The sequence below is a fragment of the Scomber japonicus genome, chromosome 20 (assembly GCF_027409825.1).
Source record: "Scomber japonicus isolate fScoJap1 chromosome 20, fScoJap1.pri, whole genome shotgun sequence".
NCBI classification, from domain to species: domain Eukaryota; kingdom Metazoa; phylum Chordata; class Actinopteri; order Scombriformes; family Scombridae; genus Scomber; species Scomber japonicus.
This window is the reverse complement of record NC_070597.1, coordinates 14,179,621-14,205,370: the sequence shown is the minus strand read 5'-3', so window position 1 is coordinate 14,205,370 and position 25,750 is coordinate 14,179,621. Positions and strand designations below refer to the sequence as shown.

At 39.0% G+C, this 25,750-nt stretch overlaps 1 protein-coding gene across 1 annotated transcript; it reads left to right on the top strand.

Moving 5' to 3' along the window:
* The first annotated feature begins 1,204 nt into the window (after positions 1 to 1,204).
* On the top strand, positions 1,205 to 25,520 carry gfra1b (gdnf family receptor alpha 1b). The gene is made up of 10 exons (XM_053340749.1): positions 1,205 to 1,244; positions 1,491 to 1,799; positions 2,728 to 2,811; positions 12,211 to 12,389; positions 15,923 to 16,095; positions 17,414 to 17,523; positions 18,657 to 18,791; positions 19,511 to 19,710; positions 23,337 to 23,384; positions 25,368 to 25,520. The coding sequence occupies exons 1-10, from the start codon at positions 1,205 to 1,207 to the stop codon at positions 25,518 to 25,520; spliced, it is 1,431 nt and encodes a 476-aa protein (XP_053196724.1).
* Positions 25,521 to 25,750: the final 230 nt, after the last annotated feature.

Below are 25,750 nucleotides of genomic sequence, written 5' to 3'. Positions count from 1 at the left end.
ACATATGTTGCCCCCCTCCCCTCCCTCCCTCCTGTGTAATGGAAAAACAGTCACAGCATGCCAGCTCGACTTGAGACATTGCTCTGCATGACTAGTCAGAAACCTATGGAAAAATACCATAATGTTAGCAGAGTGGAGCAATGAACTGGCACAATTGCATGGATAACATGACGACACAAAGATATGCATCATGTGCTGACATAAGCTCGGGCAGAAAGTTAAAAAAAAAATGAAACCCCAGTATTCAGAGCTAGGTGCTTTTTTGCTTATAGGGATTATTTCTACATGCATTTACCACATCACTTGACATGTTGGCCACGTTTAATATGAACATCCAACATTGTAACATGTGACTGAAAACAAGAAAAAGCATACTAAATCCCCTTTAATGAGTAGCTAAACTCAGTCCAGCTGAAATGTTATTATAAATGCAACCTGCTTGCCGCTGGCCACCCATTTGTTTTGACCGCCTTAATAGCTGAATGTAGATTGAGGCTCTTAATGGATTTATTAAGATTATGGTGCGCATAGTCGCATGACGTCACGCCCTCGCGTGCTGCATCCCGAGCCTCCTGGTTTTTCGTCAGAGTCGAGATCAGTCCGGATCAAACAGGGTTGTTGTGTCTCCACCTGCTAAGCGGAATGTTGTTGGGGTTTTTTTCAGCATTTGGGATGTATCATTTAAACATGCTTTTAATCCATGAAGGGCAGTGAAGGACTATTAAAGTTTAATTAATTGTTTCATTCACTTAGTGATTTCCTCTGACTCTTCTTGGTCGCGCCTCTAAACTTTTGTCCTCAAACCTACTGACGGCTCCTGTGCCTCGCTGTCCTGTCTGTGTGTGTGTGTGTGTGTGTGCGTCTGTGTCTGTCTATGTGTGTCCGTGTGGCAGAGCAGCGGATACACAGAGAGGAGCTGATGGGAGCAGAGTGATGTGGAAAATGCTTCGCCGTCAGCGTGTCTCTGCAAGTCTCACTTTTGTTTTCAGAAAGTCCGGCGCTCCGCTTTATATGATGTGGTCTTAGTTTTTTTTTTTTTTTGGGACTCCAGAGTTTGGGATTCTCCGTGTTTGGGATCTACAGGATGCATTACAACATGTGCAACAAGAAGAAAAGCGGATCAGTCTGACAACTTCTCTTGACACTTCATTTTAATCCACGAAACACCTGTTTAACCAAAGCACACGAAACATCCTCAGGCACGATGATTTTAACAACTTTTGTCATTATATTATCCTTCCCGGGTAAGTTACGCATCCGTCTGTTGAATATCTATAATGTCTAAATTGTATTAGGCTATATTCTACTATATAACTAAAAGTGCACTAGTGTATAGAAAAAAGGATATGATATGTTCTGACCCAAAAAGTTAGTCTAATACTCAGCCGGCGTATTTCGTCTAGGCTAAATTATTTGTGCTCTCCAATTAAACAGACTACTCTTAAATGACTTGTAATGTCAAAAAAAAAAATACTTCCTGTGACTCCCAGATTCGGTGTTCACCTTGAAGGGTGACAGCAACTCAGCCTCCCGTCCCGCCCGTCTGGACTGCGTAAAGGCCAGTGAACAATGTCTGAAAGAGTACAGCTGCAGCACCAAGTACCGCACGATGAGGCAGTGCGTGGCGGGAAGGGAGAGCAACTTCAGCTCGGTCACCGGTCCCGAGGCTCAGGGCGAGTGTCGCAACGCTATAGAAGCCATGAAGCAGAGCACCCTGTATAACTGCAGGTGTAGAAGAGGCATGAAGAAGGAGAAGAACTGTCTCCGGATCTTTTGGAGCATATATCAGAGTTTACAGGGTAATGCATTGATTCAGGAAAATGTTTATTGATTATTCACTGATTGATTCATGAGCTTGCAATAGAAATAAATCCCTTACTTGAGTAAAAGTGGCACCTCTATGTAGGTTTTTTTTTTTTTTTTAAACTTAGCAAAACTCAGCAAAATGAAAATGTAAGTACCAAATATAAGAGTACAGTGTTTATAATGCAGACTGTCATTGTTCAATAATATTTTATACTATTGGATTAATGTCACTGATGCATTATAGCTGGTCATGGTGGAGGTAACTTTACTATTTAATATGCTGTTAGGTGTAGTTTAATTTAAAAATGCAAATGATGACAATACGTATATATATTGTGTGTGTTATAAGCATTCAAAATAGTTGAATCAGATAAATATAGAGGAGTAAGAAGTATTTGCATATTATATATACTTGAGTATAAAATAGCATAAAAATGGGAATAGTTATGTAAAGTATTCAAGTATTTCAAGTTTGTAATCAGGTCCAGTAGCTCTTCTCAGGACTCATTCTCTTCTGACTGTACATCTTAGACACGCAAAATTTAACAGCCTACTGTAAAGTCAAGCTGGTAATAGGCTCTATGCATGTCACATATAATCCCCATAGTGATACAACCTGTTCTTAAATTGCATATTTGTTCCCTGAAACAGTGTTAGACCAATGTTAGACAAGATAACCTGATGCAGAATGAACCTACAGTCATGTAAGGTTAACCCTCTGTTATGTAATTATCAGACAACATATTATCATTGCTAAAATAATCACTCTTATGTATCAATGTGACTAATTACCAGGGATTACCCAAATACCCTTTTAGTGTAATTAATATTATTATGTTAAAGATTATCACATAGCGTCCACCCACACCACGCACACACTTCCACACCCACATTGGTAACGATATTTTTTTTCCCACGCAGGTAATGATTTACTGGAATATTCTCCGTATGAACCAGTCAATAGTCGGCTCTCGGATATCTTCCGTCTGGCCCCCATCATAGCTGGTAAGATGCTGCTTTTACGTCCCTCACATTCCTGTATAGGTTTAAGTTTGGACACTGTGCACAGTTGAGTAATTGAACATAGAGCTGTTACTTCTCAGATGTGTTTAAACCCAGCTTAAGACACCACATCGTCCCTGCAAATCTGTCACTATTTGACAACCGCTCCTTTCTATTGCTGTCTGGTTTCAGGCTGCAGCTTTCAACGCCCATTATCCGCCACAAAAGCTTTTATCTGCCACTGTGACCCAGCATACACAAAGCAGAGTAATTTACTATATTTCACTTTCAGCTCTCAAAGCATTGATGATAGGTCTGCATGTTTTTCCACTGTCACAGTACTAATGCTGGAAGAAGCATTTATGTTTGAATTAATCATCCTTTTAGAGTTGAACGTGTGTTGTTTGAGCTGCTTGAGTGTGTTGTTAGCTTGCTCAGGGCTGAATGCCTGCATTAGAAAAAAATGAAAACAGGAACAGAAATGTTGCTTGCTGGATCTAAATGTCATATATAGTGCATATGAATAGTTCTGAAACCCTTACAAGTCTTCCACATTTTGTTACGCTTCAGACTCATCGTAAAATGTTTCTCATGATACATAATATTATAAAATGACAAAGCAAAATCAGGTTTTTGGAGTGTTTTGATAATTTACATAACACAGTAAAATATCACACTGACCCCATATTTAGACCCTTTGTTATAACAGTCACAATTGAGCTCTGATGCATCTTACTTCTATTGATTGTCCTTGATGCTTCTACAACTGTGCTTAATTGAATTCATTGGACATAATTAGGAAAGGCACACACCTGTCTAAATAAAGTCTCACAGTTAATAGCATATGTCAGACTGCCATGAGGTCGAGAAAATTGTCCAAAGACCTGCGAGACAGAATTGTGTCAAGGCACAGATCTGTTGAGGGATACAAGAAAATTCCTCCAGCATTGATGGTGCTTAAGAGCACAGTAGCCTCCATCAGTTTGGAACCATCAACAGTCTTCTCTGATCTGACTACCTAGCCAAACTCAGCAATCAGGGGCGACGGGCCTTGGACAGATAACCAAGAGTCCAATGGACATTATGAATGAAATCCAGAGTTACAGTAAGCCATCAGTGCAGCCCTCCACCAATCAGGCCTTTATGACAGAGTAGTGAGACAGAAGCCATCCGTCTCTCAAGGGCACAGGACTACCCGCTCGGAGTTTGCTAAAAGGCATCTGAACAAGTCTCAGACCATGAGCCATACACCCACCAAGTGTGGAGTCAGATAAGCAGTTCTTGTACATACATACATATACCGCAGTCATGTGATGCTTACCACAACTGTCATATACAGTAGTCAGTACTGTTTGATATACAGTAACACAGTGGAGATGTAGAAGGCTACACGATACACTGAAGAGAATCTGTGTTGCCTCAGCTTGCTCCGGGCACCAGGCTGCAAGACCTCACTATTGCCTCACAAGAACAACCGCCCAGCTGGTGGCCAGTGTGTGAGTGCTGGGGATCGGGAGGTGGGGGGTCGGTAATCTGTGGAAATATATTGCTCTTTCATCGTGGTAAGAAAAAAATCCATACTGTCACAGCACTATAGACACACACACACATATATATATATATGTGTGTGTGTGTCTATAGATTTTAACATCAGTCTGAAACATAACTACATGTAGAAAACCTGAAAGGGTCTGAAACATTCTATACCGTTTGTTCTGAAATGTCAAAAGAGTGCAGGTGGACATGGAAACATGCACCTAGACAGGCCTGTATTTAGATTTGCTGTGATCACACACACACACACACACACACACACACACACAGAGGACCAATTAACCATATGTCTGCATTCTATGGTACTGACAGAACAAGAGCTGTGTGTGTGACAAGTGCAGCACTCTCTGGCACCCTTCAATGTTGGGCTTTCTGGCTCGAGGGGGGCGCCTGCTGCACTGGCCAGCTACCATTTCAGAGAAAAAAATGGTCATTTGACTCTCTTGCTCACTCTCGCACCCTCTATCTCTCTCTCTCACTCTCTCTCTCAATCTCTCTCTCTCAGGCTCTCGCTTTGATTGAATCCACATAGTGTATCGCAGTGGCTCTGCTCCACATGCGATGACATAATGGTTAACTGTGTTTCAAACATATACAAAAGAGTCATACTGTTCCAGCAAAGGGTAAAGAATCATTTCTTGGAATTTGCTCTGGAGTCGTACAGATGTAGCGCAGACAGATAGGTCTGGCAATTCGAGACAAAGAAGAATCGAAAGATAATAAATTGAAACTGAAAAAGTGGTTAGGATTTGTGAGGCTGTCAGATAATGGGACTAGCAATAAAACAAACAACAAAACAGATTATTAAAAGGCCATGAAGAGAAAGCAGCTCAAAATATAAAATCATTAGTTTGATGTAGCTTAGATGACCCCCCCCCCCTAAAAAAAGAAATAAAAAATCAGAAGAATCCATCTGAACAAATGTTTAAATCTTGATTAAGCCTTGATCTGCTACTAATGTGCTCCTCTATCAAAGTCAGTAACTCAGAATATGGAAGACAAGGCAGCTTAACTTGTGTTTTTTATCATTATCAGGTGCTATTACTGTGTAAGAAATCAGTATGAGAGTATTTGAGCGAGATAAATCGGGATGCAGAGGTGGAGCTGGAGCTCTGTAACCAGTTTAATATATAGCACCGGGTAAACAGCCAAAGGCGGTCTAAGAAAAAAAAATAAATCACTTAATGGGTTAGATATCAGGAATCCATTTGCCATAAGTGACCTCATTCCTGTCTGCAACTAAGCCAGGCCCGAGGCGATGCGCAGTGTAAAATAATGCACATGTGAGCCAGTGTAGAATGATCCATACTGCATCCCAAGGGTCAACTGCTAAGACATGATGCCTACTATAGTATAATGGCTGAAAACAGATACCTATTATGCACATGTTATGCATTTTTAATGTAAATATGGTTTAGCATGATATTTTATAACACACCTACATTTTGCCTGAAATCAAAGACACCACAGTTTGTATATTTACATTGAGTTTTGAGTATTACCTTCATTAATTCACTTCTCTTTTCTGGGGTCTGCACAAAGCTTGACTTGCAATGTATTTATCACAGCATTAATTCAAACTGAAAGGTGGGACATCCAAACTAGAAACTGCTAGACTCTCCTGGAAAGGCTGAAATTTAATGCTGTGTCACCTTTAAATCAATGAATAAGTAGCTCTGAGAGATGTAACACAATGCTGTTGCACAGACTGGGACCACATAACTGCCCTTAACAAAAGACAAACAGAGCTTCTGTACAAGGCACAATGTTTAGGTCTGTAAAAAGAATCTATCGTGATACTTAGAGGCATCAATAAATACAATTCCAAAGAACACTGAGGTTACGAAAACTTTGTAGGGTGATTTCAAAAGTACTTGCAGCTTCTTTGCAATCCCACAGTGAGAGTGGAGAAAAGCAAGTATTACTGCAGGGTGTAGCTTATCTGCTTGTACGATCACATTCCCAACTCATTATAAGTAAGACACTTTTTAAAGACAAGATGAACTGATTCTGTATTTCCATAAAAAGTCTGACACCAGCGGTATAAGCACAGATTTCTTTCCAACAAGATTTTTTTGGGTGTAGCACACACTGTACATAAGAATGAGCAAGTTTTTTTTTTTTTAAACCCTCCAGCCAGTTCCTCTACTTGGAAGTGAGGGATGTTCACTAGTACCGGTCGTACCACTGAGCCCAGTGCCCTCGTACCTCATCAGCAGTCTTACTGACAATCGAGACTGTGAAAAACAGATGAAGATTTGAACGTTGGTTTTCCAATGCAAAGTGCAGATCTCAAGAATAATTCAGTGGGTCTAGTTGCCTGAAGCAACAGATTAATCCTCAGTAGTCTTTGTCCTCTGCCGCTGGCCAAGCATGCCTGTGAACTGTGCATAATATATAAGCAAACATGGCCATCAGCAGAAGAGACATTTTAAATGTGTTGATCCTTTTTACACAAGACGTATCAGCAAATCATCTGAAGGCCTTTCCTTTCACATGCTTTCCTTTTGTTTTCATCCTGTCCTTCTGTAACCGCAGAATAATAAAATGTATTCAAACTGATTGAGCTCAAAACCCAAGTTGTGGATTAGAAGTTTGAAATTCACTTGTACGCCAAGTAATCAAATATTCAAACTTAGGCATGAAGTGAAAGAAATAAAACTGTACCATATTTAGTAGCAAGTGCATTGGATTTATAGTTGTTTTCAGAGTGATAGAAAAGCTGTTTTATTTAGAATGAGATATCTGGACAATATATAAAGCATAGAGGTGAACACAATGAAATCAAAATGTGTAATGAAGATGTTTGAAGGGACACATCCAACCTGGTTACTATGCCCACCACCTCTCTTTAATCAGTTTAGCCACAATAGTCATGACTGATAAAGATCCAGCCTTATTCTAGCACCTATTGGGAAGACAACCTGAAAGAGACAGGAGCTAAAACTACCTTTTTCAGACTAGTTGAACTGAGGAGATGCATAAAGAGCCAGTATAAATGGTTTGGTTTTTTGAAATATTAACCATGTAAAGATATAAAGTAAAGCCACAGAATAAAAATACAGACCTGGAAATACACAATACACCCCCTTTAAAATGTCAAAGCTTAACATACCCAGTAGAGAAATTTATTTTTTACTTTGCTACATTGTGCAAATCAAAAGTAACACTTGATAAAAATGCATCATGCCAAGAATGTTGATGAGCAAATACTATCACATTATCAGTCATCAAAGCCGAGAACACACACATACACAAACACAAACACACACACACACACACACACAAACACACACACACACACAGATACATACGTCATTCACATACTGACTAACCCACTCCCTCAGTGTTCTTTGCCACTATGACACATGAGTGTTACTGAAAGATGGCGGTTCAGTAAAGTAGACATTCCTCACCAAGATGAGTGTACCTGATGGCTAAGCCATGACAAGTTGTGCGCAGGAAGCCAAGTGGATACGCAGCCATGAGTGATGCAGGTAATGGTTAATCGTGGCGTTGAGATAAGAAAATAAAACGCTGTAGGCTGCAAGTGACTCTGGATAATGTTTTCAGTCAGGCATGGAATTATTTCATGTGAGCTAACCTCACCTAGCATCCACACATGCAAACATGTATGTACACAAACACACATCCAGACAAAACTGTACATACATTTGTATGTCGGCACACATACAGTCCTGTGTGCACACGCTCATCTACATGCAAATCACCCTGCACACATACCCACATGGTGACAGTGACATATACAAAATTCAAAAACATTGCAGTGCTGCAGGCTTTTCTTACATATTCTACATTGACAGGTACAATAAATATATAATAAATATACAGCGAGCTCATGGTTTTAACATCTAATACTTGACGCAGGAAGCTTGAGTGAAGGGTAGGATTTAAGTTCCCCACAGTATTCTTTGGCAACAGCTGCTGCTGAGACAATAAATAGACAGCACTTCTAATTGGCTAAGTTGAATCTGAACGAATAACTGATTTTTTTAAAAACAGAAAGCAGAAGTATGATTGGATCCCTCTATATATGACTCACTCACTGCACAGACAGGTGCAACTACAGCGATGTGCCCTTGCACTTGCCCCCCCCCCCCTTTATCCCACAGTGACGGTGGCGCCATATGTTCAGTCATCTTACTAAACGTCATCTCCAAAACCAATGAGTCACATCCACAAGAGATATAGAACTTGTAACATAAACCTATGAAGTTTACTTAGGCTGCCAAAGGAAGCTATTACCACAAGAGCACTATCACTCTTATATCACTTTCATTCCCAACATATAATTTGGTGAACATGTACTGAGTCTCACAGTCCAACAACATCATCCTTATAAGCTTATATCCTAATCACACTGAAAATAGCAGATATCAGCATTGCTGAGGGCTTTGCTCTTATTCTGAATAAAAACAGGATGAGTGACTGAGCAGGGGATTATATAAAAGGAAAGGAATAGCTGGTGCAGTTGGAACTAAGTGAGATTTTGCTAATTACATGGGTGCACTTACTAAATGGGTCTTGGGTCTGGTCATAAATACTAAGACACTGGCATGGATTTAGTGACACTGGCACAATGCCCGAGGCAGGGTGCCATGAAGGAGACGGCCCTGACCACTGCTGTTTTCTTCCCATTACGGGAGATGACAAAGAGGCTCTCTAAGTGGACAGTTAGCTTTAGAAGGATTAAGTAAAGCAGTGATATATTGTGAAGGAGTCTGATTTTGAAGCATTATCCAGATGGCAAATGGAGACTAAGTAATACAATTATTGGTTTGGAGTATTTGTACTGGTGAATTCTGAGTAAAGTAGAATCAGGTATCGAAGGCAAGTGTTTCCATTAAGCTTTGACCTCTGTGAAACTAAACGCAGGATTTTTTTTTTTGCCAAGCTGGGAGCTGTATAAAATTATGTATTATCTGCATAAAAAGGGTGGCTTATTCATACTTGGAGAAAGTGTTACAGAAAGGGAAGATATGAGACTAAACATTTCAAAGACTACTTTTAAGGGAACGCTTGACTAAACCTTATTCAAACCAGTTTCAGGCATAGTGCAGGCTTATGAGGTTTGTTTTTGGGACACACACACACACACACACACTGCTTGAGCTCACAGGCGATGAGATCATCTCTGAAAAGGTGTTTTTGTAATTGTGTTTTAGAAATGTATGCGGGTGGACATTTTGGCAGCTGTACAATAGGGACTTTTGGTTCTCATATCCTCACATTCACTGTATTAGTAAAGACAGCCCCCCAGGAGACCATAATTAACCTCTACTTTGAAATTCATATTTAACTTTACCTGCTTGACAGTCTGTCAGAAGGTATTTTGTATCAACCTATTAGGGGTCAAAGGGTCAGGTTTGAGGGTTGGCTACATCGGCTTGTCATTTGGTCTACATCAATGGCAACATGGTGGCCATGCTCACGGGCTGAAACTTAAGAAGGCTAAGTGGGATTTGTTTTGTTTTTTACCTTAAGCCGGTTTGCCTTTTAACCAGATAGGATGTTTTATTTTGGGTGGACATTTAGGATTCTTGTTGAACTGCAAGGTCAACAGACAACTGACAAAAGGGCCTAGGATAATTATCAGTGAAAGAAAGAAATGTGTAGTCAATGTAGACTTGTTTTCAGTTTGCTCACAAATCCCCTTTTCTGTTGATGGCAGTTTGTGTGAATTCAATTTGAATACAATACATTTATAATTTATCTGATTTTAACAGAGCAATGTGACAATGGAGACATTAAGTAAGACGATAACAAAAACAAGCAAAGATTGTTTTTATTGATTAAACAACCAACGAAAAACTTCAATCTTTTTTTATCCATTGTCTTGTTTTTAGAGCTCATTGGTAATTATATACTGTAGGATTTACTATAAAACATTGATGAGCAACATAATCACATTTCTGATGAAAATAATGATTCAAAGAGATTCAAACAGTCATTACTGAAATGTAATGAGTCTCCATTCACCTGCAATAAAATATGGTGTGTAGTGGAATTACTCTGCAAACACAGACAATATGACAATATGATAAAAATGAGCTTATTAAATGCAGAAATGCTGCTGTGGGTTTGTTGTACAGTGTTTTCTCTAGGTTGTGGGGAATATGAGAGACTCAGCAGCAGCCACATATTCAGGTTAGGCTAACCCATTGTTGCTAACTTTGTAGCTAACCCCTTTCAATTTTACAGCAGTTGGGCAAACAACAGACGTGACTTTTCTTTGTCTTGGGAAGCTTCAGCATGTATTAATTGACACAGTGTAGCCTGTGTTGTACATTTACTGCCAGACTGACGACTTATTGCTAACCTTTTCCTCTGCTCCAATCATTCACCGTCACTTTTCTTCCGCTCGCGCACGCTCAACCACTCACTCGCTACGCACACACTAGCCTGTGAGCTAAACTACCGTGAGCTCCCCAGGCAACGTCACAGAGGTTGACTCACGTTTCAGAACACAGCTGCACAGAAAGGCCACCAAATGCTATTGATTTCCAAATTAATGGATATTTGGCTTTATTTTTGGCATTTGAAATTGTGTTATATCTATATGAAGTTACACTATGACCTACAGCTTCACCTTTGTAATGCACACACACATACACACACTAAGATATTTTAATCCAACTTCTCAAAGTAAGAACTTTTTTTTAAAACGTGTGTTTTTTCCTACAACTAAAGTGTTTCCCTCTCTGAGTAACAGTAATTGAGCTAAAACTGTCACACCTATGGCCCAAGAGCTACAAACAGCCACTAAAGGATCACATCCCACATCTCTAGGCACTTGTCAGATGTAAGTAATGGGTTTTCTAATATGTGATTAACCCAAGGTTCAAGAATGTATTCGGATTTAATCATGGCTCATTCTGTGGTGCATGAAAGAGTGCAGTGAGCTTCAATTCCACCTCAAAAGGCAGAATTACAGAATTCATTCTTCCGTGCAGAAGCTGAGGATATAGTTTGTGTTACTGTGCAAAGTCAGTCGGGCAGGAAGGAATTTAACTACAACAAATGAAAAAAATGAGATGGCAGAGTCATTATGTTGGCCACAGAGCGCTTTTTGCTTTGGATGAAGGAAAGGCACACTGGGATGAAGGCAAAGATAGACGGCATGAGTTGGTGGAAATGAAGGCAGGAAAAATGCACTGTGACTGAGCAGGTGTGTGTATCTTAAAGGCACACGTTTCTGTTTTCCAAGGACCACAGTATTCCCCTCAAGCTATATGGATGAGATGTGATGAGAAACAGCAGCAGTCAAAACATAACATGTGAGATACCACTACGAATAAGGTACTTTTTGGTAAAATAATAGTTTACGGTTAAAAAAAAAATTGCCTTGTAAGAGGGGAATCTGATAACAACTTGGGGTTCACCATTTAGCCACAGTCCAAACAAGTATGTAAAAAAGCAATTGCAAAAAAGGAGCGACTGGAGCAACAGAGTTGTGCAATAATTTATAATATATATATATATATCACCTTTCATAATAATACTGTATATAGTAAGATCTCCAGCACGTATGACATTCTTTGAAACCTCCTTAGGACTATGGATGGAAATAGAGGTGTTTAATCTCTCAGATAAAATGTTTAAATAAAATATATGTAAAATAATCAGGGGCACATACATGCTGTCGTGAAAATGATGATGGAAATGAGAATTGTGAGTGGAACATCCCATGTGACATATTACTATTTTTTTCTATATCTGTTCATCTTTTTTTCAATTTCACACAGGACTTTCATTTCAACGTAACCAACAAGCAAACACAAGAGTAATTCTTATATGTGAAATTGATGTGTCTCTTCTTTCCGTTAGTTGAACCTGCATCCACAAAGGAGAACAACTGTCTGAACGCTGCCAAGGCCTGTAACCTGAATGACACATGTAAGAAATACCGCTCGTCTTACATCAACCCCTGTACTAGCAGGGTGTCTGCTTCTGAGGTCTGCAACAAGCGCAAATGCCACAAAGCCCTACGACAGTTCTTTGACAAGGTAATTAAGCATGTTACTTTTGAGAGCTAATAACAGCTGTTTTTGTGTATGTTTCATTGTGTAGTTGGCATTCTAATCAACACCCAATACAAGTGTCAAATGTCTAACCAGAGATGCTATTCTAACACGGCTTTGCACAAGGATATGGAGTAACCAGGCAATGGTATAATGTCTCCATGGAGAAGAATGTGAGCTGAAGATGCCACTATTTTATCACTGAACTTCATTTAAGGCATATTTTAATGAGTTTGCCTATGTACGCACATGTAGTGAATTATTGTAAAGGAGAATTAGGCTTCTTGTGCATTTTAGCCCGCAGTCTGTAAATACCTATTAATATTTAAAACTACCTCTATTCCTGACTTATCAGAATTTTTTAATTAAGAATCATTAGACCATATTTGTTGTTTTTTTTATTTATTTATTGACACCTTGTAAGATTTATCAAGACATGCCACAATGATGGTTAATGTATCGTTACTAAAAACATAAATGCACTCTTATTTAACAAAATAAATTGGAGGTGGGACCTGTTTTTAGTCCCATGCCTTATCAAGTTTTATATTAAATTATAAAATAAACCTATGTCAAAAATAATGAAAACATATGAATGACTTGACTCAAATCATCATGACTCATTATCATCCATGTCCAGCTCAAAAAGTGCTGTGTTGAGCTGCCCCTTGGTGCTTGCAACACACTTTCCCTAAAAATGGACCTTTTGTACATTAAATCATTTGCATCATCCTCTTGACCCTAAATGCACCAGAACACCTCCTCTCCATGTAAGACGTTGACTTGGATCCCAGTGCTGACAAGTGTTTTCAGGTTGAAATGGGCATAATCTAATAAACCCTCAACTCTGAGAAGAGATTTCAGAGATGGGAGGGTTCTAGTGTGGCTCTCTCTCTCCACAGCTTGGTGGCCTCATTTAGCATCTCATGACACTCAATGGATCTTCTTTCCGGGCCTTTAATGGTGATGTGCAGGAGGGTGGAGAGCATGTCATTTTTAAGGCTGCTCCTCAGTCAAGAATCTCTTGACAGCACTATCACCCATTTCAACCATGGTATTAGAGACAGTGACACAGGCAAACTTGTCGCAATGTCAACTGTATAGTGGAAGGACTGCTTAAGGACAGCTTGTTCTCTGATGATTTTCGTCAAGATGAAAGCAGACAGAGACATATCTTCTCCTTTCAGCACCCTGGTCGGAACTTCCTAGTCTGCCATGACATTTTAAAATCCTTCGCTGGGCTATAGCTTATCCATGTCAAACTGCAGCTGCTCACAATGCATTTTAATATAGTCATCTCCATAGTTCAGAAATGGCACATCTGTAGCTCTTTGGGAGGCAGGTTAAGTCAAAGAAAGAGAAGGCCTGGAGCAGAGGGAAGGCTTCCTAAAACCGATTGTCAAGGTTTTTTACTAATTCACTGGTGTAGGTGTAGGCCAATGTCCTACCTATCCTTTTCACCACTGAGTTCTAAACAAGAGTTGAGTCTAGAGAATATGAACAATCAGAGGCAACATGGTCAGTCAAGTCTTCCACAACGTCATAGTTAGTTATTCTGAATCTTGGCCTTTGTGTGTTCAAGAGATAGCTTCAAGGACAAGGTATTCAGGTGAGGCATCTCTTTAAGCATCAGTAGTGTACCAACAAAATTTGTGTTCATATACAGTAAAAGACACATCGATACAGTAAAAGACCAGCTGCAGTTTCATAGTTATTTTCAAACTGCTTGAAAGTCTATACTGTAGTGCAACCAAATGTTGGCTGACACTGATAACAGCTTTGCCTTTTGAAAGCCATCGAACGCTGCTCAAGTTCTTTCCAGCTTCAATATCCAATTGTCTTGTGGTTTTACAGACGTTCACAGAGGCTTCAGAGTGCTTTGGGTATTTAAGCCGTTTCCAGATCTGACTCGATGACACTTCAACAACCTGAATGCACTTCACAAAGTCATTGGTGTCACTACATGCCAGTGCTAGATGGTGATTAATGCAATGACTTCCGATTATAATCACAGATGTCTTCAAGCATAATCCAACTCCAGATTTGGATCCTGTCATCACAGTTGTTCCATCAAACCAGAGAGATTCTGAGCTGGTAATCCACATACTTTTAGTTCTTCAGTGATGAGTTCTGTGACGGTTTGCAGATGTGCTTCTTTGTTGAAAATGTTTTATTTCCGAGAGCCCCAGATCTTCTTCCAGTTCTAATAGAGGTACTAACTTGTAGTTTGCAACTTCTTCCTCTTCTGTGACTGTGACTGTGTCACTTGCTGATTGATTCTGAGCAGCCAGGGAGGAATGTCTTCAATCCATCTCTTTTAGATGTCTTTCCGTATGTATGGTAGACGTAACAGATCTTTTATAGATAGATCTTTTATTGCACGCTGTTGGTAATTTGTGGAGGCTGAGAGGTTGATGATGCTCTGTTTATTAAACTTATTTGAGGAATTGTGTGATCTGCAGAGCGAGCAGAACATTGATTTTCCTTCAATGTCGACCAACCACCACAGACCTGCCTCCTCTGAATAAGAATTGTCCCTTTAAACTATGTTTGAAGCTGGTGTTGCCTTTACTTTCTTAATCCTGGACTCGTCAGTATTTAAGAAGACAGAAGACACACCTATGTGAGCCTACATTTTCCTCATAAGACATCCAGTAGGCCCGCTTTGACAACACTGCCTGTGTTAGTGTGTGTTTGCAAGGCATTTCTGCTGTAAAAAGCACAATGTAAAATAAGATAATTCATTCACTGGTTCATTCATTAAGCCCGTAAACGTCTGTTTGGCATATATGGAAAATGCAGAGCTTTCAGTGGAATTTTTAATACCTACTATACAATCGTCATGTTGTAGCCAGCGGTGTCAGTCTAATGAAGACGTCCCCTGTCTTGTAGTCTAAATCAAATGCAATTCAATTCAAGTGCTCTGTCATCAATTACTCTGCTAATATTTGTCAAACACTAAAGACTGCTTTGTACTCGGCACGACACAGCCTTTCAGCTAAGTGCACACACACTCATTTAGAGCATGTAGGAGCAGCACTGATATAATCAGATATGCATTTTTCCTTATCATCACGCCTGCATTGTTTTGAAGCAGTGGCTAGAGGTCATAAATGTACCAGCAAAAGCAAATCGCAACTTGTTAATCTAACTATTTTATTACAATCAAATATGAACACAATAAAGTAGTCAGCTGGACTTAAATGAGTAGTCAGCTGTTAGGCCAGCAGCCAGTACTTATGAAATTTCACATTAAGCTGACTTTCTATCCATCATCTCATTCAAAGTTTCTATAGTTAATAAGCATGGCATTTAATACACCACGGTGGGTAAAAGTTCCCCTTGCCACCAATTATTTAACTACATGTTGAAAATACCTCATTTACTGAGAGAAAGTTTTAGCTTTGGTTAAATCAATGGATACTTGGAAGGAATGGAATGTGTTGGGGTTTTTTTGTCCTACAGCCCAAAACACTACCAACATTTGCTCTTTTTGTCCTTTTCTCTCCAACATTAAGGTTCCAACTAAATACAGCTATGGGATGCTCTTTTGCTCCTGTCCAGCTGGGGATCAGACAGCATGTGCAGAGCGGCGAAGACAAACCATTGTACCTGTCTGCTCCTACGAGGATAAAGACAAACCTAATTGTCTGTCGCTTCAGAGCACATGCAAGACTAACTACATCTGCAGGTATTTTTTTCCCAACATGCTTTTCTTCAAATGCACAATTGAATGTTATTATAGTAATGTGTGGTAAAATTTTTCATTTGGTTGTCAATGTAATTGGCCATTTACATTGTCTGTTCTTATTGCTATGTGTTGGAAAGACAAGGCATCTGGTTACTAGGAGGCATGTTAATGGTCAGAAACTTGAGTCAGTTAAATTCATGTCCATTATATAAAGGATGGTTACTTAAATGCTTTATCGTTTTTTCTTACAATTGAATGTTTTTAATTAAATGTACATAATGATGTATGTGTAAAGTTTGACATTATAAAGCTGTTTTCACATTCATCTCTCAAAAGTGAACAATTTATCTGTGCTAACTCAAATTTTAAGGGAGGGGTCTACGATCAAGTTTCACTGGGAATGTTTTGGCAGCGCACCACGTAGCTATAGCATGCTCATGGATGTATGCTCGCTGGCATAGCCAAGATAGCCTGGTTACCCTGTAGTGTTCCTCCCATCAGAATAACAAACCAGAGACCCATAACGCTGACAAGTGCATCACTAGTATTACAATATTCCCCATTATCTCTGTATTGAAAGTCGACCTTTGAGGGAAGCTGTTCAGAATGATAAAAACATTTGATTTCTGACATGGTTAGACAGCACATTAGTTCTGAGAAGAGAAAATGTAGTTAAAAAGTATGACTGATATATTATCATATACGACATGATTAGATTATTAATAATGAAGCTTCAATGTGTAAGCATCGTGTTACTGTTATAGCTGCTGCAGGTGGAGCTAGTCTGAACTACTTTATATACAGTTGGACCATAAATCATGGTAAAACAGTTGTCAGCAGGTGTCCTGACTCCTTGCAAGAAACACAAAGATTGTCTTCCTTTTCCACTGCAGCCACTAAACTAGTTCAGTAATAGTTTTGGCCAATGAGCCATTTTTGGAAGTTTACATTTGTTCAAAATGAAAGACCAAAATGTTACTTTCTACCTTTCTATCTTTTCTACCTCGAACAGTGATCCCAAAACTTAGGTACATGCCAAAGTATAAATTTGGTATGCTGTTACATCCCTAGTTTTTAATATTATCGAATGTTACATTTATTAAAAAAAAAAAAAAAAAGTTATTTTTTTTCTGCACAGGGAGATTAAAATGGCAGTGGAGGATAGTAAAAACTGTTTTTTAATTATGCTGGTTAGGACTGGCTCGAAATCACTAAAGCATTTATTGCTTATATGAAGAACCTCACCCAGTAAAAGCTTGATATGTTATACCAGCTTCAGGAAATTAGCATCTGTTATTTGTATCTCTGTTGTTTATAGGTCAAGGCTGGCAGACTTTATTAGTAACTGTCAGCCAGAGGCTCGCTCCATATCAGGCTGTCTGAGGGAGAACTATGCTGACTGTCTGCTTTCTTATTCAGGTCTTATTGGTAAGTTATTTAAAGTATTCTAACATTAAGCTGTACTTAAACTTATTTCTTCCCATGTACATATCATACCCAGGTGGCTTATGTTCTCCTGTTTTAACACATTGTTCCAGATCAACTAAGCAGCTGAGATCACAGTCGAGAAATTGTCAATGTGTAGGCTGTAAATCATCACAGTTCATACATCATAGCACTGTGTAGAAATAGTACTTGTATTCCTTTGTTCGGTCTTCCATCAGCAACTCTCATTATGCAGAAAGGAGAAAAGATGTCCCACTGAGTTTTAGTAATGAGGTTTGAACAGTGACCAATTGCAAACTCAACAGGCAGACATTTTAATCTACGCCATTCACCTCCTACTTCACACAGGTTACACCCTTTAATGGGCCCCCCCTGCCTTAACCACTCATCTCTGTCTCTGCATACAGAAATTTGCATGTTCTTCCACAGCTAATTAGTATGAGCATAATCAACCCTAGTTCCCTGATAAAAAAAAGGACAGTATTATTCAGTAGAAATGAAAACATAGCCACGAACTGTTTCATTTTACTTTGTGTTCATGAAATACAACATGTCCCCAGCTCGGTCACCATTGTTGACTCGCAGTGCTTAAATGCCTCAGCAATAATCATGTAGCTTCTGGGATAGTGGAACTGCAGTGGTGTGCAGATTGTCCTGCATTACCGGTGGTAAGCACCAGCAGTCACGAAAAGGCTCTTCAGAGCTACAGTTTGCCACCTTTGTTGGCATCAGCACTTCTTGAATAATGTGCATACTGTTGAAGAGGAAAGGCCACTGGCCATGACACATAATTACAAGCCAGTGAGGTGAAGTGAGCTTACAGTATAATCACGATGCAGCAGGTTGTTGTGACAGTGTCGTGGATAAGGGTAGTCCAGTATAGCCCTATAAAAAGGCTGAAAGTTGTCGTGCATCATACAGTAACCACCTCCTTAAAAAAAGGTACCTTGCAATTCATGTTTACTTCTGAAAACATGTCATGACAACAAAAATGTTTGTCCTGAATAGCTGAACTGATGTTTAAAATTTCATTGCACAGTGAATGAGAAATGAGTGACAGAGTAAAATGAGTTTGGTGTGATGGGTTACTCGTTTTCTTCTCTTGTGTTCTGCAGGTACAGTGATGACACCCAATTACGTGCGATCTCTTGGAATTAGCCTGTCACCGTGGTGTGACTGCAGCAGCAGCGGGAACAGCAAGACAGACTGTGATAAATTTGCTGAGTTTTTCACCGGCAATCGATGCCTACGTGAGTTCCCTGAATTTGACATTTAAGCAACAATCTCTTATGCATTTCATTTGTTACTTCACTCATATGTAATGATCAAACTCCAAATCAGAACATATTGTGGTTTACTAGACAAGGTTTGATTGAACTGCAGTGACTAAACTGCCTTGACGATAACTCGTGTCCACTTGGTTTTTACTATGAGTAGGAACAGATCAAGAAACCTTTTTGATCAATACAAAAAAAACAGTTTTGCCCACATCCTGTTTTGCTCATGGACAAGTACCTTAGATTGTGCTTAATGAGTAAATTACATTAATACATAAATTATATTGGAGTTTTCTTATTTCAGGCAGTTATTAAGCTACTAAGGGCACACACTGCTTTTAAAAGGGCTCTCAAGAAAGGTCAAGTCATTTCTTTTCCTGCACAATTATCTAACGTATTAATTATAAGAAGCTTTTAGTTGGACATGAACAAAATGTTTTGGGTCATGCCACTTGCACTTTTTTCCAAAGCAGTGATGCAAGGCACCTGCTAACTTGTTGGATGTACAGACTGTATTTTTAAATATGAGGTCTAACAGGGCACTCTGGTAGGTTTGCAGCATATTTTTACATGTATAGTATTTTATGAATTGTTCTTATTATTCCCGGCAATTTATATTGTAAACTAAAGCATCGATTCTGCATGTGTACAGGGTCAAGAATGCTACCAATGAATACATTATATTCCTGCAGGTAACGCTATCCAGGCATTTGGTAATGGTACTGATGTTGGAGTTTGGCAACCCCAACCCCCAATTCAGCCTACTGTACTCCAACCTGGCATCACTCGGAGAGGGAAAGAGCGAACCAACAATGCACTGGATGCACTGACAGACATGAACAAACTGGATCTTGATAGTGACTCACTTTATCACATCTGTGGGACCTTACAGGTGAGTTTTTAAAGTATTACTGATTTCTGTTTAGGGGACCTATTATGCCTTTTCTTGTAGAAGTAATCCCGGTACTCATTTTCAACGGTTTTCTTTATCTACTTGACTTGTGATAGATTTCTTAAAATGGTCATCTCTTCACTGCTCCACACCACTAACATAATGGCATTTTTCCATTGTTTTGGGGGTAGTCACGTCGAGCCATGGCTTGAGTCTAGCTGGCACGCTGTGAGTGTTTTTCCATTACACAGCAGGGCAAAGTAAAATAAGTAGTTTACCTGTTGGAGGTGTGCTGGTCATCTGCAGCTCTTCATCAAACATCATAATCACTGTAGCTGTTTCTGCTTGTACATTTCCTTCCAACATTGTTTCTTACAGATCTACTGGGCAAACAGCTCCACATTTTTCCATATCTATACATACTGTATACCAGCACCGCTAAGAAAGAGGCTGGACTGGAGGCTGCATAAATGGCCAGTACAAGATAAATAAGGAGTTTTTTGAACTGTAAATCACAAAAAGCTTCTCTAGTGGAGCCAAAACATTTAATTATGGAGCTGTAAATTAGCATAATAAGTCCCCTTTAATGTATTTTTCATTTTAATTCATTATGTTTCAATATAACCAAGCAAGCACCACGTTGTAGTCTGCTTAGGCTATTTTATTTGTCTGCATAGTTTACATATGCTTACAGACAATCTAAAGTTTTCAGTGTTATAAATCTTCAAATAATGGAGTTACCCAATTACCTTCTATCTGACTCAGAGGGATGACAAATGACGGTTTATATCTCCTCTGATCTCATTAACTGAAAAACTTTATTGGACTGCTAAGGAATTCCTCTCTGAAGCAAAGGGCACTACATTGAGAGGCAATAAGCTTCAATTTTCATAATAACCTCTTCTCTCAGTACAGTAGTTTGTTTAAGGCGAAATTGTCTCTTGTCAAAACACTTTTACCAAGCTGTTTATTTACTTCTACTTAGCAGTTTTTTTGGAAACAGAAAAACAAATGTCTGAATACATTTCAGGTCTTCTCCTCCTTGTTGATGAAGCAATGAAAACCCTTATTTTAACCTAAACATTAATAGGTAGCGATCTGTCCAGAGCTACTGTCTGAGTGTCAGGTGTCTGGCTCTGTCACCTTGATGGATCAGAGATGGTTTTATGATGGCATGCACAGAATCCCCCCTCCTGGGCAGAAAGATGAGACGTCAGTGTGGAGTCAGAGTTTCCAAGGCTGTCATGTCAAAGCTAATTGGTTGCCACAGTAACATCAGAAATGGCCCACAGGGGTAGTTTGTCTGTGACTGTCTGTGTGTGCACAGGGACACAGTGTCATTGTAAGGATGTACCAAATGTTTTTGTCCCCCAATGCTAGCTGAAAAAGGGGTAGGGAAAGATTGAGATTTGTGTTCATGCATTTCCCTTTTAGCTTAACAGTTAAATAATAGCAATGTCAATGCTGCCATCATACTACCTCCTGCATTGGCACTGAATGTTCTACTGAGCATTAATTACTAAAAAATATTTGCATATGAGAATAATTACTAGTGATGGGAATTGTTAAGATTTTATTGATACGAATGCTAAATCGATTCTGCTTACGAGTTCAATTATTTATCAATTCCTGATCAATTTTCTGTGGGGGGACAAAAGTAGGCTTACCCAGGGTTTCATGACTGCCAACACAACTCTAGTATTATCTCCACTGTTTATCATTGACCTTGCATGCTGATGAATATATGAAACATAACTGGTAAATGAGATAAATGGGCCCCAACAAAAAGTTAACAGCATTAATTAATGAATCAATGTGACAGCATGGTACACTCTCCTGTCTGTATGAGAATAACACAATGAGGGGAAGGTGGAGTGCTCTGCTGTGTTATTATAATGTCATGTCTTCAGCTATGGAGAGCAGCCTCTCTGCTGCACCATTAGCTCCAGGGAAAGCCATCATTGTTCAAAACAATGAGCGGCTGCAGGGTTTTTGAAGTGAGACAGACCGAGCATGAAGTTATTTTCTTCTTATTTTCTATTCTCTCTGTCTTCTCTATGCTGCAGTGTGTGCTGGTCAGATGCTCTCATTTGATATTACTGATGGCTGCTCCGCTCTACTAACATTATGTTCAAAGTTCATAGTATACTTCACACTTGTCTCACGAAGGTCATTATTTACTTATAAAATAAAGAAAATGCTTGCCTCATCTGAAGATAAATGAAGTTAGCCAAAGATAACTCTAACTGGTGTACGCTGGAGACAGTTCGGAGGCTGCACTGCGTCTTTTCTGTTGCATCAACATCACATGTCTTGGCATCAATAAAAGATAAATTATGTATAAGGCATATGCTTCCAATGGATTGGACAATTTGGAACCGGCTCTCAACTGGAACAGGTTCTCCACTCCCATCTCTAGTTATTACTACTACTACTATTACTCTCACCATAACTTCAAGTTTTACAACAGTAGACATTGTTTTTCATTGCAGACCAACATGTGTCCTTAGATCTCACTCATTTAACCCCACATATGTGTAACCATGTGCAGGAGCATACAGCTATTTAATATTTAATTTATTAAAAATTCTCTAACTAAAATGAATGCTGCATATATTTCCATAACGGCCACAGATAATTATATGCAAATCACTTTTAAAATATCAAATGCAATTGCAGGGAATCAATTAAGTGTGTTGATTTTGACATTTTACATCACAGACTGCATGTTTTGCTTAAATGTGCTTATACTCTGGGCGCTCGAGCTCCTTTGGAACTTTTTGGCTTCACCAACATATTTCACACCTGTGATAAATACTACGGGGCTATATTTTTAAATGAGATGATATCACATACTTTAAGCAAGGCAATTTATCATATTGGCTTTTAATAGCGATAATATGATTTATCACCAGTAAAAACATCCTCCAGGAGGAAAGACCTCCTATAGAGCAATTAATCATTCTTCTCCTGAATCCTGCTTCATAGACTTCTTTCTACTTAAGAACCAACGTGTGGAGTGTTTATTATTTTCCCAAACCACAACAGAGTCACTTTATCATTTGATGTACATCTCTGTATCTGCGTGTATTTATTTGTATGTGGCTGGGTACTTTATGTGTGGCTGAAAAGGTTTAGAGCAGTCTGGAAGTTTTAATGTATTGAACTGTCATGACCTTGAGCTGGCCTCACACAGACAAACTTTTACACAAACACTTTCATCTTATGCATCTTTCTCAGGGGAGAATGATTATACAAAGAGGTCCATGAAGGTCTAAACTATGGGAATTGGTGTGAGCTGAAAGTATTACCATAAATTTTATTGCTGTGGGTATTTTTGTTTCATACGTGTGGCAGTGGGAGTTATGCCTGATGCAGTAATGCTTTTGCTTGACCTTGTCATCGTTTTAAGACTGAACCGTCCCAGCCCATCCTTTAACTACAGATCCAACTTCCAGGCCAAGATCATTTCCTCAAGACTGGATAAATGACTGATAATGTCAGAGAAGCAGGCTGTTGTATATCTCAGTACTTTTGCACGGCCATCAATCTGTCTGTGATCTTCAAAGATAGTCAAACCCAAGAATGAAAGTTAATGTTTCTCTGACTTCTTTTCTTCCTTTCAGGCCCAAAAGCTGCTGTCAAACCTAACTGTGGATACGGCTCAGTGTGTGGTAAGAAATGTTGTATTCTGCACATTTCATTCAAGGTCTTATTAGAGCTTGAACAATAATAGTTACCCCAAAAAAAAAAACAGAAATATATAAATCACATATTATCTAAAAGGATCCCTTAAATTTTGCAGCCTTTTAGTGTCTGGTAGAATTTCTGTACTGCAATTGCATTTTACTTAACACTGTTTGTGTGTTTCACATGTTTTTAACCAGATTTTAGAAAGTGACTAAAGAAGACTTGATTAAGTTTCCATCCACTATAGCTCTTAGGAGGTTTAATTAAAAACAGCGCCAGTCAAACCTGGCATTTATGTTTGTTTCATGTATTCATTTGAGAAACATTACAGTCTCGTCATCGGCCTACACATCTGATGTTTTCATCTGTTGTCATTTTCTGTCTCCACAGTGGAGGAAGGTTGAGTGACATTTAATTCAAATGCTTCATGTGCGTCATAATTTAAATTAAATTTATTTGACTAAAGGCGCCTTTAACCCTCTGGGGTCTGAGCCATTTTATTTTTAATTACTGGTGCCTTGACTCTCTTAAATATACATTTGTATAAATTAATTATCTTTTTGGCGTTATTTGAATATGTATGCTGCAGTGATATCACAACATTATAAAAAATTGAGAGACTAAGAATTCAAAAGAAAAAGTAAAACAGTATTTAAATTTTTCAACATTTCATCTATTTTCCACAAAAAAACAACTATATGCAAATGATGACTATGTTAACATTTGTAGACCAAGGCCTCAGATGAAAAACCAACTAAAAAATAAATTAAATCTGTCTTCATAAAGTCTCTTTCACACAGGAAAAACATAACTATTACATTTTTATCAAAACTGTCCATATTTGTTTCTCAGTGTGTTTTTTAATGGAATGCTACACCACTTCAACCAAGCTGATCTTGCCGTTCCTCACTTTCATTTCACTAATAAAACATTTGAATTAAACACCAAACTGAATAAAAACACACATTTTACTATACGCATACTGTGCACTGGTCAAAGTGCACACAGAGGTAGGAACATCTTTATGTAGCTCAATACACTTCAAATAACTATCTTTACTAGGGATGGATATGAAGTTATTTATACCAATTATCAATGCTATTATCAATTTTTTATTAATTCCCTCATCAGTTCCTGATCAAAAAGTATACCTACAGGTTTTTACAACTGATTTATTATCTCTGTTTATCAGTGACCTAAATGGTCCGCAGCCAAAAGTGAACAGCATTAATTAATGGATTAATTAATTTGAAAGCATCTTACAGTCTCCTGCCTGTGTGACAATAACAAAATGAGGAGGAGGTAGAGTGCTCCGCTGTTATTATGTATCCAGCAGTGTTCAGCCTCTCTGCTGCACCGTTAGCTCCGGGACAGGCATCGCTGTCCAACACGCTGAGCAGCTGCAGGGTTGTTGAGCTGAGACACACTGAACACAACCTCACAGTTGTTTAATGCAGCAGTGTGTATTGGTCAGCTGCTACTGTTCACTCACTGCTCCGCTGCTAATGTTCTAGCCTCCGAGAGACGGTGTAGAAAGTACACAGTAAACTTCATGTTCGTCTCTCAAAGGTAATTATCTAGTTTGCACTCGCTGCTGTTTTTGAAGATGAACTACAAATTAGCTTAAGATGAGAGGAGTCCTGCCTTTTCTATTCTGTCAAAACCACACCCCTGGTGATACCGATGGTTTGGACAATTTGGAATCAGGGTTATCCATTTGCGCCGCTCTTATGTTTTGAAAATGCCATGTCAAACTAAATGGCACAGTGTGAAGCCTTAAGTCGATTTCCACTGCATCTTTCCACCTTAGCCACTTGTAAAACCTTTTTTGCAATAAATTTTCTTCAAATGTTCAGCGTTTTTTTTTACGTGCAAACAGAAAACACATTTAAAAACAGGTCGATGGTTATAAATTTTTTTTTTTTCAGCCTTCCACTCAACACTAACACTGTGGTCTTTTCCCCCAGAATCATCAACTGGATGAGTCCGGTAACTCAAACGCCATTGCTAGAAGCTCCCCAGCTGACCTCACCTGCTTACACCTCTCCAGTATGCTGCTTGCATTGGCCTTTGCCTTTTCACCAACAGTATTACCGCTTGAAGGTTTCCAGCTTTTGTAGAATCTTAAAAGGACTATGGATCAACACACCTCTGCCCTTATTCAAGACGTGATTTGACTCATTTTAATTTAAACATTTGCCAAAGTGTGACTTTTTTTTTTTTTTCTTGAAGTGGAGAAGAAAGGAAATAAAGCAAAAGTAAAAGCACTGAAATCAGAGACTAAAGTGGATTATATCCCAGGATTCCATGTTGGCTTTCCGGCTTGGTCTGTGCTGTTGCTGCTGTTGCT

Bases quoted from the DNA above. Each gene is read 5' to 3' on its own strand.
- gfra1b (XM_053340749.1), top strand. From the start codon at position 1,205: ATGATTTTAACAACTTTTGTCATTATATTATCCTTCCCGG. The intron at 16,096-17,413 runs GTATTTTTTTCC...TGTTGTTTATAG, and splicing joins AAGACTAACTACATCTGCAG to GTCAAGGCTGGCAGACTTTA. The intron at 23,385-25,367 runs GTAAGAAATGTT...CTTTTCCCCCAG, and splicing joins TGGATACGGCTCAGTGTGTG to AATCATCAACTGGATGAGTC.